General features: G+C 44.7%; 1 protein-coding gene across 1 annotated transcript; it reads right to left on the bottom strand.

Annotated features, from left to right (window-relative positions):
- Positions 1–612: 612 nt before the first annotated feature.
- Positions 613–19,956, bottom strand: CD63 (CD63 molecule). The gene is made up of 8 exons (XM_082212820.1): positions 19,732–19,956; positions 18,162–18,242; positions 8,035–8,223; positions 6,875–6,949; positions 4,667–4,762; positions 2,747–2,881; positions 2,568–2,651; positions 613–1,328 (listed from the first exon to the last, which is right to left on the bottom strand). The coding sequence occupies exons 1-8, from the start codon at positions 19,918–19,920 to the stop codon at positions 1,263–1,265; spliced, it is 915 nt and encodes a 304-aa protein (XP_082068946.1). The 5' UTR covers positions 19,921–19,956; the 3' UTR covers positions 613–1,262.
- Positions 19,957–21,437: the final 1,481 nt, after the last annotated feature.

Here is a 21,437-nt window from a genome sequence, read left to right as displayed (position 1 = left end):
GCTTTGCGTAAGAATGCATGGTTATTCATCACATGAGAATACTGAAATAGCTGGTGGCTAGGGGATTATTATTATTATTTGCAAAGAAGAAGAGCTCATGTGTTCTCCAGAATAGCCATAGTTCCTTTTCCTGTGACCTCAACCCAGGGAGATTTCAGCTACACAGAAGTTCCTCCTAGCAGGCTGCAAATTACTTATTCATCACAGCAGACAACTCAGCCCAAGTTCTGTCTGCTTTTGTAGGCTACGTTAAAGGTCAGAATGGCAATATATTGACACAGTTGAGATAATACAAGGGTAAGTAAACTGCAGCTGCAGTGCAAATTAGAAAAATCCCTGCCACACCCTCCAAAAGGTTCTGGACAGAACATGGGAGTAAAAGTGATCCATTGCCCAGAACTAAAGGCCAGTTAAAAACCAGGAGCAGGTAAGGAGATGATAGAAGTTTAAGATTATAGAGTGATTTGCTTCCAGAGAAATCAAAGAGGCATCAGGAAGATTTAAATACGTAATGACAAACGCAAGGAAATTTCTTTTTGAAGCTTGCCATCTATCTACAATGCAGACAAATGCAAAATCAGGATGGAGATAGCACATAAATAAGCCAGAACACATGGGAGAAACAATGTCTTTATTTTCCAAATAATGAATTACTGGCTAAAAAAACAAAATCCCCACAATTTTCCATTCCGTTGTGGTTTCCAAAACAACTATGCTCACTTGATTAAACAGACAGTCTTTCCAAGGGGGGGAAAAGGAGCATCCTAAAGTATATAGCAGTCTACTTATTAGGTGAGGTGTCAGGGGGAAATGCTGCAGGTCCAGAAGTCTTGAAGATTGAATCTGGGAGAAGCGAAAGTTCAAAGGTTCTTGCTCAGGCCTATGAAAGGGACTAAGAAAATTTGCTGGAATACAATAGCAGTCGTGTATCACAAGATGCTCACTAGATCGTGAAGTATAGCATGAAAGCTAATGCAACTTTTGAAGTAGGAATGGAGTGTTGAATGAGGCACAGAAGATAGGAACTTTGAGGGAAACATCCCATTAGGGGGTTGGGGCGGGGGGAGATAAGGCAACATGTGAATCCTTGGGAGGGCGGCATATGTGTTCAAGAAAGGGAACAGAAGAGGAGACATTCACCCAGCGCCTGTTCTACAGGCATATATAATGGTCAGTTGCACCCCCAGAAAAAGGAGACAGAAATATCCCAGGGGTTCTGTGATTGCTGCTGCAGTAACCAGATGTGATAAGATGAGACGCGGCTACATAACCTCATAGCCACTGCGGATTCCTTTCATGAGACAACAGGCAAAAATGATGCCCAGGAGCTGAGGAAAGAAGTTACAAGAAAATTGTATCAGCTGCAAGGTGTAATTTGCAAGTAAGTGAATGTTTCACTACACAGTGGCCCTACAAGGAATAGAGGCCATGCAACCACTTCTCCCATCCTTTCCTAGGGTGTGCGCGTGTGCAAGAAATTTCTCCTGCTCAGCTCTTTGAAATGCACCACCAAATTTGCTTAACTTTTACATGCAGAGCCGCTATTTGCTTACTTTCTGCATGCAAAGCAGATACTCTCCTACTGAGCTACAGTCCTTTAGGTCTCCACTTCAGGTGATTGTTTAGGCAGTCATAACTTTGCAGGCAAGGGGAACTGGCAGCAAGGCAATCCTTCTAAAGTCCAAACAGCTCAAGCCTGAAATGGCCTCCTTCGGTACGCACATGCCACAGGAACCAGTTATATAGCTCACAAGCTACTTTTGTTTACTCAGGTAGCCCATTTCCCCGTAACAATCCCCATGCCCCGAGCTCTGCACTAGACTGCCAAATGAAGGGCACAATCCACCACGGTTATAATGACAGCAAGCAGTACTGTCCAGTGCTTGCAATTTGCATTAGTGAATCAAACGTGGGCCAACACATTTCTACCGCCCACAGTATAGACTTGACAAGCTGGGGGAATATTCTGAGCTGGAGCAAAGTGGCATGGAAGAGCTCTGCAGAACACCAATAGCATTACTTCGCAGCTTAACACTACACACTAGTCTGCTAGTCAGCAGTACAGATGGGACACAGGATACAACGCAACACTCTGTGTACATCAGATGCACGTTGGATTACTGAATCACAAGTTCTACATGGACCTATGGTGCCAAGTTCAAGTATCTTCTCCTTTTGTTTGGATGACAGAGGGAGCCATTTCTAAACCTTTTAAGACTGTGAACAAAACTCTGGAGAAATAGGTGGGCAATGCTTGGGTGAAGTCCCAAAAGCAGGCTTGCCCAGAAGCCACAAGTTGGGTTTCAGAGTCCTGCAGATTCCATTGCTGCTAACTAAAGATACTAAAATCCAGGATGATGGAAATATTTAACCCAGATCACTTATCCGGGTTGAAAGATCCAGATGTTAATGTCAAAACTTCTTTTTTAAAAAGAAAAGCACTGAATAGAGTCAGATCTGTAGTTACTAATTTGCCCCAGTGTAACAACATCAGGATGCAGATGTGCGTGCATGCGCACCCAGCCACCCACCCACAGTTCCCCATAATCTATTATAATTCTTGGTACCTCAAAGAAGGCAATGCCCAATGCCACTCCAGCCACAATGATGATGTGTTTTCTCAACCAGGCTTCTATTTTTGTTACACAGCCCTGCAGGGAGAGAGGGAACAAGGTTTTATAGCATCCGCCCAAAACCCTCATGCTAGGAACAAAGCTCTCCTTCCCCAGCACTCATCCAATCATACCTCCTGGTTGATTTTTTCTATGGTTGGATTACTTTGGCAATCGGTGTCATTGTGTTTGCAGCAGGATGAAGGTATATTTGAGGGCGTAGTTCCGTTAAACCAATCCGTGTAATTGGAGGCTCCACAACAGCTATACTACAATTGGAGAGAGATGAGGGTGGGAGAGAGAGAGAGATTAGTATCTTCCAGGCCAACAGGGATTGTTAACTCCCAGAACAGAGAACATTTCCTTAACATACCCAAGTATTCTGCATGGTAATCCATCCATCACTCCCATTTTGCAAATAGGGAACAGAGGGCAACTGTAGTGATCTGCACAAAACTACCCGTTGAATCACTGAATCCAGGTTCAAGTTCAACAGCCTTTAATAACAAAGTAAGAGCCTTCCTGGATCAAGCCAAAGACCCATTATAGTTCAACAGCCTACTACTATCACTGCGGCCAATCAGATATCCATAGGAAGCGGGCAAGCACTCTCTTCCCACTTGCGATTCCCAAAAACGGATATTCAGAGGCATGCAGAGTATGTATTTTTTGTCCACCCTGAATATTCCAATGATCAGCTCCATTGGATGTCTCTTGATTTCTTATGTCATAAGACAGAAAAGCTTCTCCATTCCCCTTCTCCACACCAGGCATCAACGTACACATGTCCCCTCCTTAGTAGCCTTTTCTCAAAACTGAAAAGCACCACGTCATAACTATTCACCGTAGGCGAATTGCGCCGCTGCCTTGATAATTTTGGTTGCCCTTTTCTAAAACATTTCTTTGTTATTTCGCCATCTCATCTGCACTGATGGCAGCTTCAATTTCGTCAAAAATCGGTACAGGGGCTGCACCGTCATTCGTCTTGATAGAGTCTAATTTCTTCTGGTCGTCCATTCTGCTTTGCGCCCATACTCTATATCAATTATGTAGATTGTCAACCATGAAAATAGCATACGGTTGAAGAACAACTATCTCCACCAGGTTCCCTTTCACCGTCTTTTTACTATACCCCTCATTTTCGGGAAGTTTCTTTTCTTGAATTCAAATGTGACTTCTATTGGTCTTTGTTGGCAATTGTCCATTTACATATACCAATCAATGTAAGTTTATTGTTTTAGCCAAAGGCCATAACAAATCTGCAGCAACAGTACCAATAAAACAATACGGATCATACAGCCAACATTAACAGAGAAGTTACCAGAGATACCAAATCCAGCTTGATTTCAAATTAAACCTCTGAATCACCAATTTATAGTGATTTAATCTAACTCCTTTTTCATTGTTGTTGTTCTTTTGCAGTGTTACAAAGCTGTTATTGCCACCCCAAAAGAAACTGGGCCATTTCTGCCTGGTTGTACCTGCTTGCTTGTGTAGACAAAGGTTTCAGAAAGCAATCTCTTGTGTGGAACCAGCAGCATTTCAGAGGAATCTACCTTGAAGGCCCAACCTACCTAACAACTTAGATTTTGCTTCCAGGACCTTCCATTTATTTCCCCATGTCACTGGCACCAACATGCACCATGGCCACTGATTCCACCCTAGAACTGATTCAACCTTTCAGTGGTTGACTTACTGTCTTTAAAGAGGAAAGGGGGGATATTAACACAACAATGCCATTTTTAAAATGGGAGGATCTAATGTACCAACAGATCCATATCTCCAAGACAGCTTTACTTGGCAAAACTATTATAATACTGAGGGCACTTTCAGAAGGAGTCTGTGATATGACATGGGGATCTGCCGAGAAGTGAAGAATCCCATTGGGTACACCTTGGCCCTTGAAAATGTTCAAAGTTACCCTTCAAATTATGGGTGGGGTTTTGTTCCCAGCTCTTAGCAGAAGATGCCATCAGAAAACAAGGACGATCCCCTGCCAGCATTGCCTCCCCAACAATTAGATCTAGGAAGCAGGCCTTCTATGTTACACTCACCTTCTGCTGCATGTCATCCAACAAATTCTTAACTTCTTTATTACTTTTGTAGACTGCTATTTCTGCCCTGATTTCTTTGTCAATCACCGTTTTGATCTGGAAGAGGAAGCAAGCAGAAAAGGAAAGGGAAGAATTAAATTTAGGACATCTGATGAGGGTGACTAAGCCTCCTTAAGATTTAGCCAAGACCAAGAACATGGGTAAATTAAGCGTGCCTGAGGAAGTTCCTCCCCTTGTGAGAACATGAGGAACTTCTGGATGAATTCTCTAGTGATGGTCTTCAATCTCAGGGTCAATCCAGTGATTTTTTTAAAAAAGTGTTTCTCTTTAGATATTCCCTCTGCCTATCTCTCTCTAGAGCAGGTGTGACCAACATACAACTTCTATTTGTTGCTGGGACTCTCAACTCTCATCAACCTCATCCAGGAGGGCCAATGGCAGAAGCGAGGGATGTTCTAGCTAAAAATCACCTGCTGACCAAACAAACTGGCTAAGATGTGTAAGAATGTGTCAAATAAATGTTGGGAATGCAAACATGCTGAAGGGTCATTTTATCCTATGTAGTGGACATGTATAAAACGCTAAAGACTTTTGGGAAATGATACATAATGAATTGAAGAAAAAAATTCAAGCTGGTTATTCCCCAAAGCCCCGAAGCTTTTCTACCAAAGGATAATAGGGATGGAGGTCCCAAAAAGGATGGTTCAACTATTCATTTATGCAACAGCAGCAGCAGCCAGAATCCTGTACACGCAGAAATGGAAAGGAGGAGAGGTACTACCCAAAGAGGAATGACTTCAAAAGTTTAATGGACTATGTGGAAATTGTGAAATAGCAGATCAAAGTGACAATCTGTTTATGGAAGAGTGGAGACCCTCTGAAGAACTGCTACAGTCAAATTAAAACGTGGGCGGGGGGGGGGAACATGGTGCTGCGCTCAGAGCGCTCTGTGAAGGTGGCAGTGCTGGCCTTCGCTTCGGGGCTGCTGGTGGGTTGGCAGGCAAACAGGGCGCGGAGGCGCTACCTCGACTGGCAGAAGCAGCGGCTGCAGGACCAGCTGGCGGTCACGCAGAAGAAGCTGGACCTGGCGTAAGCCCGCCAGGAGCAAATGGAAGCAAGAGGAAGCCTTTGGATCAAATCTGACATTTAACAGACATTGAGAAAACACACACATACAAGAATAATGCTTCTATTATTTCACTCAATAAGACTGCTACCTGAAGAAGCTCAACATGTATGGAAGAACATCATCCAAACAAACGCTTAAATTTGGTGGTCTGCTTTGATGGGGTCAACTTCTTGTGCCATGTTTGGAAGAAGTGATTTGTTTAATTGTCTGACACTTGAACTATGACGACTGAATCTTGATAACAAGTGTCTGCATGTGACTAAAGAAACTTTATTTTAACAAGTTATTCTAGTTAAAAAAAAGTGGGCAGGGTTTGAATTACAAGCAGCGGAAAGAAAACAATGATAAGTGAAATTGAGGATAATTGTATCAGATAAAAATATGTTATATAAAGCAGTAGATAAAGGGTGGGAATAAAAACATCATGGAGGTAAGGGTGGGAAGTAAATTTTATTTTTAAAAAAAGGTTATTTATGTATGCCACTACAGCGGCCTGTGTTTTGTTAGCCCAAAAAGGTCCCAACCAAAGAAGAATGGCAACTTAAACTGATGGTATATGCGCAGCTTGCGGATCTAACATATAGAATAAGAGAACGAGAAGAAAATACATTTAAAGAAGATTGGAAAATGTTTATTGAATATATGGGGGGAATTGTGTACACTTGAAAACGCTGGCAACGTTAAGATAAATTCAACAGTGTAAATAAGTTCTGATGGAAGTGAAAATGAAATACTGAATGGTTTAGTTTATATAAAACAGGCAGGGGTTTATGCTATGCAAAATGAACCATGGAAAGAGAAGGGAAGTCACTGATATTTTAAAGTTGTCTAAATGAATATCCTAAATTGTAAAACAGAAAATTGAATAAAAAATTTAAAAAGTCAAAATTCTAAGTAAAACATATTGAAATTTAAGTAAATTTGTAAAACCTCTGAAATCAATAAAAAATATGGAAGAAAAAAACCTCTGGAGACCCCCATGTTGGCTATCACTGCTCCAGGGGGTTGCAGCAAACATCTGGAGATAACAGCAGAACCACCCTTTACCCACAACCATGGGACCCAGAGGCATCTCTTACCTCATCTTTGTAGATGTAGCCAGCAATGGCAGCTGCAATCTCCACCAGGAAGATCAGTGTCAGCAACACAGCAAACTATTGAAGGAAATGCAATTGTTAATAATATCTATGGAGTGCTTGTTGATCCCAGCCTCACTGCCACCCTTCATTTTGGGCCTTCACTCTTATTCATATGAATCTCACCTTCTGACAGCAAAGACTGTGTCCACTTAAGAAGCAGCCCTACCTCTGAAAAGGAGAGCTTTGCCTAAATAACTCTCCCGCCCTGTTGTCTGCAGTGGCCTAGCCAGCCAGAGGAGACAGAACCCATTCTTATTCAAAGCCTATCAAATCTGTTCTGTGAATCCAGTGATTTGCCCCATCCTGACTCCCAATATTCAAAATGGGAAACGATGACAACAAGCTAGAACAGTAGTTGCCAATGTGGTGCCCCCCAGCTCCCAATGTCCCTGATCACCCATTGGCCATGCTAACTGAGGCTAGGTCTGAGCGACAGCTAAACATTGCAATATATTGAAGTATCACAATGTCTTAAATAAGGATGAAGTATGTAGAGACATTGGCTAGCTTCATTGTTTTTCCTGCTTTGTGATTTTTGCATAGCGTGCACACACGCACAACCCATGTTTCGTGTTCAAAAATTATGAAACCGTTATCATGCTGGTGGCAGCCGTAGCACAACATATGGAGAGCAACATATTGACTACCCCTGGGCAAGATGGTTTTGAGACCTGTAGCAGGGCAAGGTTAACAACACACGTCTTAGAACAGCAGTAAAACAAAGCGTAACTTATGCACTTGGCAAGCACGGCTTATTCCAGGCATAGGCAACCTTCGGCCCTCCCAGATGTTTTGGCCTACAACTCCCATGATCCCTAGCTAACAAGACCAGTGGTCAGGGATGATGGGAATTGTAGTCCAAAACATCTGGAGGGCCGAAGGTTGCCTATGCCTGGTTTATTCGCTATCCTTACTGCCTTCAATTTCTCAAGCTCTAGAAAGGGTGGGGTGCCAAAGGCTCGGGTGCCCGGATTAGATGGAACTTTAGAGGCTGCAGTCCAGACTGCTAAGCTATATTAGCTCCCTCCAGCCAGTCAGATCTAAGAGTTCAGCTTCCCACCCTGCGATTCCAATGCCTAGCTCCCCTTCATTCTCCTCACCGTGGTGACCATGCAGTAGTTCTCCTTTAACGCTCCGCAGCAGCCAAAGAAGGAGATGAAGAAGACTATAACTCCAACAGCCAGGATGACAATGGGAGGGCCTGAAGCAGAGGCGCTGGTCATCACCAGGGTGTGTTTGAGTTCAATCTGTACATAAATGCCCAAGGCGATCAGAGCAATGCCGCAGAGCTGTGTGGAAGAGAAACCAACCATTAGTGGCGGAATTGTCCATGCATAACCAACAGAAGAACTGCACCACTGGAGTCGGGCAGAATATTGCATCAAGATTCACAATTGCACCAAAGGGGGGGATAATAACTAATAATAATTTTATTATTTATTCTGTTTATTTTATTTATATATTATAAATAATATATAACTCTGGGCGGCTTCCAACACATATAATGAAATCAAAGTACAAAAAAACTTTACAGGTATTGTTTACTACAAGACACTAGAACAGAGTTAATATTTGCTTTTCATTCTGAAGTAAAATTTGCACTGCCAGCTACTCTGCAGTGTGAAATCACCACTGATTTGACCTTAAGGTGTGCATCGTGGTTTCAAATAAAAAGGAAGATGTCAAGACAATACTTCAGCAAAGCTTCGTAATAAGCAACAAGGGGGTAACAGTCTGTTAAAACAACTAAAGCTGGGCTCAAATACACCATCCATGCAGTGCTAGAAACCAGGGTAGAAAAGCTAGGAGCCAAATGGCTCCTGGGACCTGGATTGTGGGCGCCAAAACAGATTGTCTAGTCACCATTTTGGGGAAGGGGGTCGCCAACATTTTATTTTGATAATCCTGAACCAATATGCAATTCATATAAGTGACACATTGTTAATATGAGATTTTTAACATACATTGTTAAAACTGTTAATACTGTTTAATTTGCTGTCTGCAAAAAAAAAAATAAAAAAAATACCATACTTCAGTATTCAAAACACTCTACTGTTTGTTGTTAAACTCCTTAACATATTGCCTATCCTTAACATACACTGTGAGGGTTCAAAGCACATACATTTCAGTAATCCTTGAGTGTGCCAGGCACAAAAAATGGCAGCCACTTTTTTTAGGTAAAGGTAAAGGGACCCCTGACCATTAGGTCCAGTCATGACCGACTCTGGGGTTGCGCCGCTCATCTTGCTTTATTGGCCGAGGGAGCCGACGTACAGCTTCCGGGTCATATGGCCAGCATGACTAAGGCGAACCAGAGCAATGCACGGAAATACCGTTTACCTTCCTGCTGGAGCAGTACCTATTTATCTACTTGCACTTTGATGTGCTTTCGAACTGCTAGGTTGGCAGAAGCAGGGACCGAGCAACGGGAGCTCACTCCGTCGTGGGGATTTGAACCACCGACCTTCTGTTTGGCAAGTCCTAGGCCCTGTGGTTTAACCCACAGCGTTCCCAAATGGAGAAACTTTAGGCGCGAAATTTGCCTGGCACCCTGCTAATTTCAAACCCTGCTGCACCCATGTTTAAATGCAGGTTCCACCAAGTGTTTCTGCCAGCAATAAGGCGTCTGAATTAGAAGGGGTGGAAAGTGCTATCAGGTGTTGAAGGACTCATATCGCATCCTCATTGTCTTGTCCCACCATCTACCATGTATTCAGAGGGTGAAGGTCTTCAGCAGGGAGCTTGCCATTCTCTGCTCCCCACACAGTTTAGAAGCCTGTGTGTCTGAAGTTCTAAACTTAGCAGGGAGCCAAGTAAGAGCAGGTCTCCCCCAGCACATAAATGGGGCTCAAAGGCATGGGGGTGGGGGGTTCAGGCTCCTGGGACTATGACAGAAGGGGATGGGGATAGCAAATATGCCTCTGCACTGCTCTCCCCTTACATCAGAGATGGGGAACCTGCAGCCCTCCAGATGTTGTTGGACTCCGATACCCATCAGTCCCATCCAGCATGGCCAGTGATCACAGGTGGAGTGTAACATCTGGAGGGCATTACAAGTTTCCTATCTCTGCCTCACATGGTTCTAAGCGTGTAGGCCCTTAATACTGAATAGGGATGAATTCAGCTCCTAGAGCAGGCTTCCTCAACCTCGGCCCTCCAGATGTTTTTGGCCTACAACTCCCATGATCCCCAGCTAGCAGGACCAGTGGTCAGGGATGGTGGGAATTGTAGTCTCAAAACATCTGGAGGGCCGAGGTTGAGGAAGCCTGTCCTAGAGTTTTAATACTATCAAAGGCATACCTTCCCAACATTCACAGGTAAAAGTGACACATTTGTGTTCTTAAAAACACCTCCATTTCCACAACAAGGCTCACAGCCTGCCTTTCCCTAATCCAAACAGGCTGATTATAAAAGGCTTCTCCACCCCAGATGCTGTGTACGCTTATTCTGCAATATCCTGTCCTTGTGGCTTTCATGACCAAGCCATTTTTCTTTCTTTCTTTCAAAAAAGATAATTCATTAAGTAACATTTACTCTCAGGGTCTGTGAATATGGAGGAATGAGAAGGGAAGGAGCACATTGGTATGTTGCAACTGGATGCAGTTTGGGCCTGGTCACATGCTTTTTAAACATGCCCTGCTTGCTTGCTCTTTTACTTGAAAGATATACTAGCAAAGTGCAGTTATGATAATAGGGTCACCATAATTAACAGTCCAGAGCAAACCAAAGCTGCTGTTTGTTTGTTTGTTTAAAAAAAGACAGGGTAGGGATTATAGGAAGAGAGGTTCAATAAAAAACGATTAAGTTGTTTATGTATATAATGACAGCAGCTAGGATTCTTTATGCATAAAAATGGAAAGATGGGAGAATTTCCCACCAAATAAGAATGGATAAGTAAAGTGATGGACTATGGGGAATTGTTTTATGGAAGAACAGAAGCTTTTTTTTGGATAATGTAAAGAAATATTCTAGCATGTTGAATTCGTGAGCAGGACGTGAGCTATGAGCAACAGAAGGAATTGGATATTATTGTATTATTGTTATACAATAATAACCTATTATGTATTGGAATGTTTATGTGAAACTTTATGAACATTCAATAAAATATATCAGTTTAAAAATGGCAGGGTACGTTAATTCATGGCACTTTGGCACTGATACCATGTGCAGTAGCATCAAATTGCCACCCACAAGTTACTGTAGATTTGGCAGCAGGTCACATATATGAGAAAGAGAGACCAAAACAGAAGAATGACAACTGTAGCAAGATAGTCTTAACGGGGCAGTTATTTATCAGGGAGAGGTAGGGAGAGGTACCAAGAGAGTCAGAGTAAACAGAGACCATTATAAGCAAGATCAGATGAAGGCACCCAGCTCAGGGCTGAGTCAGCACAGCTGTAGGGTCAAATTCCCACCCAGTTCCCAAATAGGTGCTGCATTTCCTGGAGCTGATATTTACCTTGCCCTATCACAGCAGGGTGGATCCACCTAAGGCAAAGAGGCCCAAGCCCAGTTTCCAGATTACCCACAGCAAGCTTTGAACTTGCAGGCAGATCAGCATAAATCCATGACCACCATCACTCGCAAGGGGAAAACTCTGGTGGCAAGTTGTGGATATTCCCACTGGCTCAATATGAGGGGGAAATCGGCTAACTCTGATCTGAGGTGGGTATATATGTGGATGGATGGATGGATGGATGGATGGATGGATGGATGGATGGAGGGGTGTTCACAAAAGAGCACCAGAGAAGGCAGAAACTGTTGGGAGGCACTAAAAACAGGGCGATGCCCGTTTGTCTTGCAGGAGTGGTTCAGCCACACATGCAATTTCCCCCTTTCCTTCCTGGAGACAAACAGCCAGTGTCAAAAGAAAATGGTTTTTATTATTTGCCTCATTGCAACAGGCGTGAGGGGTGCACATGGTTCAAAAGCTTTTAGTCAGTTTCTGCGTGCAAGAATAAGCTTTAGGGTGTCTCCAGAAATCCCTCCTCCGACTTCACTTGCTCTCTGCAGCTGGGCTGTTCTGTATAACCTCCACGTGATTCCTGTGCCAAATCCCACCCAAAGTGCTGCGGTAAACAGGCCACAGTGCAGGCAGTACAGCAATTGTTCACAAAATCAGGAAGGGTTGCGCTAAGACTAAGCAGTCTCATTAGTTGCTATCTCTTCTGTCACACCGTTTCCTGTTCATGTTACAGAAGGAAGATGTCGCCTGGACTCAACAATAGGGCATTTTATGCTGGAAACCTTTTCTGGAGCAGCAGTCACCACAAAAAGCAGGAATTACTGGCTTTCTGCCCCCAAGACACACCCTCCAGGCTAATATCTTTGTTCCTTCATAAGTCTCTTCCAGCAGATCCAAGGGACATCTGGCTGCTGTTTACATTAGACCAAAGCAAACCATCCCATCAACCCCAATGATCATATGCCGACTCGGGTTAATGTTTTCTGGGGAAAGCATGCTTTCCCAAGGCACAGGAAGTGGAAACGCGAAAGGCAGCTAAGCGCATCATAGGCCAACAACACCAGCAACAAAAACACCCAGTCTAAGCCAATTTCTGCAAGTAGTCCTAGTCCAAACACACATTTCCCCACCTCATCCTTCCTGAACCGTATGGTAACTCCAAGCATAATTGTTTTTATAACATGGGGCTGTTTTCACAAGCAGTGCCAAGTCAGTTCCCTCCATTTCTCACATTGGTAATCGGAAGAAAGCAAGGTCTTGTGGCATCTTTAAATAAGCTTTTGTGATTTACAGCCTACTATGCCGGATACATGAAGAGTTGTCCTGAACTGGTAAGGTATATTCATCTCTCTCACTCACATACATACAGAGGAAGAAATGTTTACAAAAATTAGGGCACAAAGACCAGCAATTCAGAGATCAGGTGTACAGAGACAGGTGTAAATGAGACCCAATCAAGGTGGGTGTGAGTGGCCCACTTTTCATTGGTGAAGAATTGGTAAGGCGAGATGAATAAACTTAAATATATAGAGTTCCTCCAGACTTTGTGAGAGGGACTGAAGTGCATGCTGGGACATTAAAGTGCTCTGTTGCCCTAGTGCAACAAATACACTTTTTAAAAAGCCCCAGACATTTTGCAATTTGTAAAGCCATGATGAAATGCATTTAAAAGTATGGGATGAATGAATAACAGGGTAAAACAAAGGGAGAACCACGGACATTGCCTGAGCTCCTTGAAGGGATAGAAATAAGATTGCTTAACAAAATAAATAGCCTGAGGATAAAACTTCTGGGTGTGGCAAATAAGGCTCCACCAAACAAAACATGACACAATGAGGTGGTTAATCCTTAAGGTTCCCCAGGACTCTAGCTGAGCTGGCTATCATAGCTAAAATAGTTACACTACTGCCACTGAAGAGAGGAGACATGCATAAAACAATCCTGACAGCTTTGGTATTTAAGGCACAGCAGCAGCTAGGCCAAATACGAGAATATTTAATATAAAAGGAGCACATACAGAAGGTCCCCCCTCCGAACCCAGGAAATGCTTCACACTGCAGTTCCGTTACCCAAGCAGGAGCGAAGCCACAGTTTCTGCCACTTCCTGGCTTGTATCATAACACAGATCGCACCAAGCGGCATCCTAACAATAGCAAGCCGACACACTTTTTTATTTGGTATGTTCAAACTGGCAACAGCCTATATTTTCATATGGTTTCTATATGCAAAACAGAAAACTTGAGAAAAGCTCAGTTCTTTCAGCTCTAGTTGAATAGTGGGATCCTAACGAATACTAATCACAAAACATTTTGAAAGACCTAAAATATAATATGAGTTTGGAGTTTGTATGTATACTTTATAGATTTCGAAGCATGCGATTCAGAGTCTGAAAAACTTGGTGGAAAAGATGAGCCACAAGATAAACTGCCTGAGACTAATGGAAACACACATTTAGAACTTAGAATTAGTGGGGTTTTTGAAATTCAAGTTTTGGTGTGTATACTAGGAACAAGTGAACAAATCATTTCAGATTCTAGGGTCCAGGATGGAGCTTGGATTCTAGATCCTTTAACTTCAGTAGAGTTACAAGTAACCACCACCCCTTCTCCATTTGCAGAGGCTGTATTTACCATTCTGATCACTTTAACAGGGAAATCAAACATGTTGCTAACTCGCCCATCTTTATGACGGGCAAAACAAACACTGGTTTGCACGTCACACCACAAACTGGTGTTGCACCGCCAAACCACAACTGAACTCAGATGCATGGGCACCTACAGTAGAGGAGACTGTAGCTGCTTCACTTCTGCCCAAGTCGAAATTTTGCTGCTGTACCACACTAAGCTAAGCTGTGGTTCGAATTAATGTGTTGTCTGAACTCAGGTTCATGACTTAAGTGCTCTCCAGACTAACCACGAGTTGTAACAATAGGTTACAGCTCATGGTTTCTGAGGTGAGCTAAACCACAAGCCCAGGCAAGATGCTAAGCCAAACCATGGCTTAAGCTCATTGTGACACAGCAGCAAAAAGACAGCGGAGCAACGTACCTGCAGCATAACCTCCCAGAGCCCACAGACTTGCATGTTCATGCCAAGTCATGGTTCACCTTAGCATGTGTGAACCTGGTCAGCGTGACACAAAGAAAGGTGAAAATGTGAGCATAGCTAGTCAATCTTTTTCCAACACTAAAGCCATGTGACTTTTAAAAAGTTGTTTCTCCTCTTCCCAGCATAACAACACCCCATCAGGGTTGCTGTTTTGACTACAGATATTAATGTGATTAGCTTGATAGCAGCAACAGGATGCACCTGGCAAGGAACGTTTTACCTCTGTGTAACAAGACAGATGTAAAACATTCTTGTTTACTGAATAATCCCAAAAGATCCCAGGTTTAGAGGGAGTAACAACGGGAGCCCTTTGAGTCAATTCAATCCCTTCAGTGGGTGGCAGCTGTGCCCACCCCCATGCCCAGTTGCTGCCCAGAAGCAAAAGAGAAAGAGGTGAGGATCCTATGCAATAAGACTTGACTACTTTGTGGGACATTTTCTTTGTCAATCGACGTAGGCAAGTTAAGTAGGCAAATATAGCTGGGTGAATGCATCCTTCAGTTTAGCTATATTCATGTGATATGGTATCATGTGACACACAGAGACAGACAGACACCACTAGAGATCAGGTCAAGATGCCAGAAATCTTAGGCTTCAGTTTGCATCATAGCTACAGAAATAAGAGATTGAAACTGAAATTGTTCTTGCCTTGCCACCCCAACCAAATTATTCTTAAAAGTGGCCACCCGCCAGAAATAACTGCTTATCATGATTCTAAGCCAGGGACGGGAAGCCAGTGGTCCTCCAGGTGTGATCCAACTCTCGTCAGCCTCATTTGCCATGGCCAATGTCAAGCAGAATGGGAGTCAGAAGGCAGGATTCAACCAACGAATCTCATCGATGTAAGCCCTGTGGAAGGGATTCCACTTTTGCAATTTGGCTTCTCCTCCTCTCCTTATGCAGTTCCCAAAATTGGCTCAGGGTGGGCAGTTTGGGAAAGCCCCTGGAACAGTTCAGAGAGAGAGGAGAGGGCTGTGTGTGTGTGTGTGTGTGTGTGTGTTTTCCATCAAGCAAGCCAAAATACTTACCTTGATGGAACAATAATTTAAGTGAGATGCTGCATTCTTCCCATAGCCCAGCAACACCTGAAGGAACCAGTTTCCCACTCCTGCTGCAAATCATCTCCTCCAATCTCTTCTCACTCTTTTCACCCCACTCATCCATTCAGCGGATGCTCCTACCCTTGCCACACCTGCCATTCTGAAGCCTCTCTCAACCTTGGTTCCCCAGATGTTGTTGAACTACAACTCCCATCATTCCTAACCACTGGTCCTGCTAGCTAGGGATGATGGGAGTTGCAGTCCAACAACATCTGGGGACCCAGGGTTCAGAAAGGCTGTTCCAGTGCCAAGGGAGAAACAATCAAGAGATAGGAGAAAAATATTTCCCTTGTATGCTGAACCCATCACAGGGCATCACTAAAAATTCTGTCCATGATTCCTGACACCCAAGCCAAGCCTCTTCCAATTCCACTGGAAGTCTTCCATCCTCTGTTTTTAGGTTTATCCTCTTTCCTGGCTCCCATACTAAATTGATGGCAGGGTAGTTAATGTGGTTCCCTCCAGATGTTGCTGGACTACAGCTCCTTATTCTTCTAAACTGCATTGGAGCATTCTGTTGTGAGAAGCAGTTAATGAATTCAATAGACCTGAGCACTGGTCATAATGGCTGGGGCTGATGAGAAGTGGGAATTATATGGAAGGCAGCAAGCTGACTACCCCTGGCTCCATGCAACACAGGAATTTCATCAGAGACTGAGCAATAACTGGTGTCTGTAAGGAGCAGTGAGATGAGCTGGGCACTGCTGTTGAGCAACAGGAAGGCCGTTTCCACAAATTTCATGTGGGTGGGTGATTCACCCTGCATCATTAAAGGTGCATTAAGACCCTGACCTCACCTTCCAGAGTACAGAAGGCATTGCAAAGGAACCCTGTCTGCTTTGTTCCACCACCAAAGGTGCTGTCCACTATATGTAGATATGTCAGTCCCCACTAGTCCTGGACCACCATGACAGCTGGCGTGGTACAAGCAAAGTCCTTCACCAACACAGCTTTAAGAGCAGAGATGATGATGATGATGATGATGATGATGATGATGATAATTTGTACCCTGCCAGCTTCTGAGGGTGATTGGGAGGGGGAGCAATGTTGAGTGTGTGATACCACGCGTGACTTCAGGAGGAGCTGGGGCGAAGCCAAATGCGGCAAGTGGATGGCTCCTGCTGGTACCAACACCAGTGGGAGGTTGCTTCGACTCTCCTCTTCCGTGGCAGCAGGAGGAGGAGTCACACTGTCCTTTTTGGACATTGAGGGGCCCAACCTCAAAAATATTTAGGGGTCCCCAAAGGGCTGGCCCCCAGGAGCTGACATCTCTGTTTAAGAGGCAGTAGGACTGAACTGGTCCTTAAAGAAAGTTTGTTATTTATTTTCTAATACACACCACATGCTGCATACCTTGCATTCCATATACTTTTTTTACAGGGAGTTGGACTAGATGACCCTTGGGTCCCTTCCAACACTATGATTCTATGAATGACAAGAACCCATTAACCCCTTTCCCTCCTAGAAAGTGCCAGATAACCAATGATAACCAATGTACTTGTTTATTGAACTGCCCGTTGACATTAATCACATCTGCTACTAGGCAATCACCAACCTGCATGCAAAACATCCCACGGTCATGGAGCCAATGGCTGGATGCACCCTTGAAGGACAAATAGGAGCATTTCTGGACAGTGATTTCCAGACTTCCTATTCCCAAGCGGGGAGGAGGATTAAACAATCCTGAACATTCACATTCAATACTTCTATTAGCCTCGTTCACACATTTCTTGAACATACTAGCTCTGCTCTTTAACACACATGGAACACAGTTGTCTGAAAGGGAGTCCCTAGTACTGCAAACAACTGATGCGAGTTAGGTTTGCCAAATCACTGGGTGTTCCAGTTGTGTGGAAGCAAGCTACTTGCTCGAAACCATGAGTGCCTGTAGACCTGAGTAACACATAAAGATCACTACTATTTTCTCAATCAATAGGAACATCAGTTTTGTCTATCAGACTCCCAAACCATCCTGGAGAAGTGAGATGGGGGGAAGACTAAAGCTCAGTGAAGCCCCCAGCTGTTTCTTTAGAAAGATTATCAGCATCTCTAAAGCTAAACTCCCAGGGTCTTTGAGAGGAAGCCAGGGCAGCTACTGGTTTGAGAAGACCAAGCCATGTAATTCAGATATGCCTCAGATTATATCATTTACAGGAAAGCCTGATAAAAATGTAACACAGACCAAGGAAGCCAAGCCAGACTCTTCAAAACACACTACCTCTCAAGTCCGGCAGAACTTGGAAGGAAAGTTTGCTAGTGCTTACAGAAGCCCGAGACTTTTGGCAACAAGTAGCCCCTACAAGGAGTATAATCAAGCCGTTAAAAAAAAAGTTAAAACAAAATGAACAGAATTTAAAATAGTTATGTGAAGGCTCTATAAGCCCGCTATCCGGCTTCTCTGCCAAATAGAAAATACCAGCAGTCAAGATACATAAATTTTGGTCTACGAACACCGCCCTTCCCCACAGTTTTGAGGAGTTTTTTTTCTTAAGTAGGCAAGAAGTAACTGCTACTCCTCGCCGTTTCAAGCACCAAGGCCCTCCAAATCAACTTACCCAGAAAATGAAGTTGAAGAAAAAAACCAGGAATTTAACACATTTCATACCACCGTCGACCCCCATTTTGCGTATCTGTCCCTGCAAAGTTTAAAAAAGAAAGTCAGAACCAACAGACTTAGGCAGCATAAACGACACAGAAGGTACATATCAGAGAGGAGGAGGTGGGGATTATAAACACAAGGGAAGTTGGGGGGGGGGGGCAGAGAAAAGCAGGAAGCTTGGAGGAGTCAGCCTTGAACAGGGTGCGTGGGAGAAGAAAGCGGATACGATCCCAGTCATTGTAAACACAACTCCCTCCAGGGAGGGAAAGTCCTTCACAAGTGCATCAGCCTAGAAATAGACTGTTAAAAGGAAGCAGGACTGTGCCCGGCCTTCCTTCTTTCTCTGCCCCAGTTCCCTCCACCCCATGGGCGTAACCAGGATTTACGGGGGGGGGGGGAGGCAGGTAGCCAGGATTTTTTTTTGGGGGGGAGGCAGGACACCCACTTGTCATCAACCTTTGCCTAGCAGATTCGAAAGCTAAAATTACTTTCTTCTGACCCCATGCGCTCAGAAAAACCCGATAAATATCTTTCTACAATTTCCATAATAATAATAATAATTTTATTATTTATACCCCACCCATCTGGCTTGGTTTCTCCAGCCACTCTGGGCGGCTCCCAACAGAGTATTAAAAACACGATAAAACAGACATTAAAAACTCCCCTTCTACTTTTAGTTAAGCATTTTTATTTATTTTTTACTTGATTTAGGTGGGGGGCAAGTGCCCCCACCCCCCGGAGTCCGCCCCGTTCTTCTCCCCCTCAGCCAGTCACATGGCAACCTTAACAGCAGTACACACACAAGGCCAACTCTATACTCGTCGTTATGGCGAGGGGAAGGGGAAGAGGAAAGTGTCCCTTTCTTTAGGCGGTGTGCAGAAGCCCACCCTTTCCCTTCGCCGCAAAAAACTTCGCAGTTTCCGCAACAGCTTCTGGGTTCGTCGAAGGCTGACGGCGGGCAAACGCTCCTCTCTCCCCACCTTCCCTTCCTCCCCAGGCAAAGCCAGATTTCAAGAGCCTCCAAGGCGTGGCGAGGGGAGGAAGGAAACTCCAGACCCGGAGGGGAGGGTTGCCATATTCCCAACAGTGACAGGAAAGTTTCTCAGCTTTTTTTCGGTTTGGGGGCAAAGTTGTTGAGCTGCATTTTTTAAATAGTTCTGCCCAACAGTGGCGTAGCGTGGGGGGTGCAGGGGGGGCCGGCCGCACCGGGCGCAACAACTGGGGGTTAGGGGGCGCAAATCCACGGGTTAGGGGGCGCAAATTACTTGCCTTGCCCCGGGTGCTGACAACCCACGCTACGCCACTGCTGCCCAAAGTTGTCGAACTTTTGGAAAGATCCCCCAGGCGGCCGTTTTTGAGCAACCCTGAGGCGCCACCTCAGGCCCCTCACAAGTCCGCGGTTCTCCCTCTCCGCGTAAAAGCGCTTCCCGCCCGCAGAGCGAAGGCTCCACTCCCTCAGGTAAAAGAGAAACTCCTCGTCGTTTGCATTGGGGGGGTTTTTTTCGGGGGGGTGTTGCTTCTCTTACCGTCCAACGACTTCCTCGTCCCCAAGGGCCGTCGAGCCAACAAACAGCAGCGCGCGCTTCCCAACTTGGCAGCAGTGAGCGGAGCGCCGCGTCGGCGGGGCGTCTTATACTGGCGGGACCCGCCTCTCGCGTCACTTCTCCAGAACTCGGCTCATTTCCCCCCCCCTCCTCCTCCCAGCTGCTCGTCATGTGATGGAAACGGGGGAAAGTGTGAGCGGCGGGGGGGGGGGGACGGGACAGGGGAAGGGGCCGGGCTCAGCCACAAGCGGCTCTGTCGGAGTCAACAGGAAAGGAAGGACTCCGGGGGCCCCACAGGCAGCCAGCTGGGCGCGAGCGCGCACTTTCCCTTGCGCTTTTCACTTGTTGCTGCCACCCCCGCCCGCCTTAGCAACCCCCCGAAAAAGTCCCCTGCTTTTCTCTCGGTAGGGGTGGGGGGGTGCCGTCGTTTCTCTGTACACCCTGGACTTGGTGGGATTTGCTTCCCCCGGAGGAGGAGGTGTGCGTTTTATTTGTGGATTGGGGAGGTGGATAGAGCCTTCCCAAAGTTGCCCAAGTGACAAAACAACAAATTTAAATTTCTGTACTGAAAGGTCAAGCAGTACATGATTATATGCGCACTGAACATAGTGAGACGTAAAGAAAAGAAAGAGAAACGGAACCCTTGTAGAAAGGAAAAATAAAGGGGGAAGGGGGAAATCCCCCAAAATGTATACTTTACAAGGTTGTTACTGTATTTCACCAGACCTTAACCTATTACAGTATTTGTAAGAATGGATTCCAAATATACAGTGGTACCTCGGGTTACATATGCTTTAGGTTACATACGCTTCAGGTTACAGGCTCTGCTAACCCAGAAATAGTACCTCGGGTTAAGAACTTTGCTTCAGGATGAGAACAGAAATCGTGCTCCGGCAGCACAGTGGCAGCGGGAGGCCCCATTAGCTAAAGTGGTGCTTCAGGTTAAGAACAGTTTCAGGTTAAGAACAGACCTCCGGAACGAATTAAGTACTTAACCCGAGATACGACTGTAATTGAATTTGCCCATGGCAAGTCTGCGCTTATGCAAGTTGTTCATATGTTGCAAGTTTGTATAAGACTTCAATCCAATCGTAGAAGGGAGCCACGTTTTGATTTTTCCAGTTCATCAGGATCAGTCTTTTTGCTGAGATAAGGGCACGGAGAATCCACCTGTATTGTCCTTTTGTAAGGTTCCATGTGCTAGGTATATACGTAATTCAAGAGGATATTTTGCTCTGTAAATGTAAGGTTGTTCCACACAGTTCTGTTGATAGTTTCAGTTATCTTCTGCCAAAAATCTTTCAGTAGAGAAGCATTATCCCTACTGCATCTCCAACAGTGATAAAATTATTAAACTAAAATTAAAACGGTCCCAGGCACAGACTGGGAACGATTCTCAGTTGGAAAGGCTTGTTGGAAGAGGAAGGTCTGCAGAAAGCGGGTGTACGTGGGAAGGTAATTCCACAGGGCAGAGCTGGTGCCTCAAGACTAAAAGCATTGTGCAAAATTGACCTTCCAGTAAGATAGTTACTTCAGGAGGCCCTCACCTTTAGAGTGCAGTGGTTGAGGGGGAATATAAGGGATGAGACAATCTTTCAGGTATCCTGGTCCCAAGCTGTATATATTATTATTGTTGTTGTTGTTGTTATTAATTAATCAGTTCATTCTCTGTGCCACCCATCATCCAG

This window comes from Podarcis vaucheri, assembly GCF_965113315.1.
Source record: "Podarcis vaucheri genome assembly, chromosome: 2".
NCBI lineage: Eukaryota > Metazoa > Chordata > Lepidosauria > Squamata > Lacertidae > Podarcis > Podarcis vaucheri.
This window is presented reverse-complemented; position numbering and strand designations above follow the sequence as displayed.

Bases quoted from the DNA above. Each gene is read 5' to 3' on its own strand.
- CD63 (XM_082212820.1), bottom strand. From the start codon at position 19,920: ATGACGAGCAGCTGGGAGGAGGAGGGGGGGGGAAATGAGCCGAGTTCT. The intron at 8,224-18,161 runs GTAAGTTGATTT...TCTTCCACACAG, and splicing joins TCTTCAACTTCATTTTCTGG to CTCTGCGGCATTGCTCTGAT. The intron at 6,950-8,034 runs GTGAGGAGAATG...TTCCTTCAATAG, and splicing joins ACTACTGCATGGTCACCACG to TTTGCTGTGTTGCTGACACT.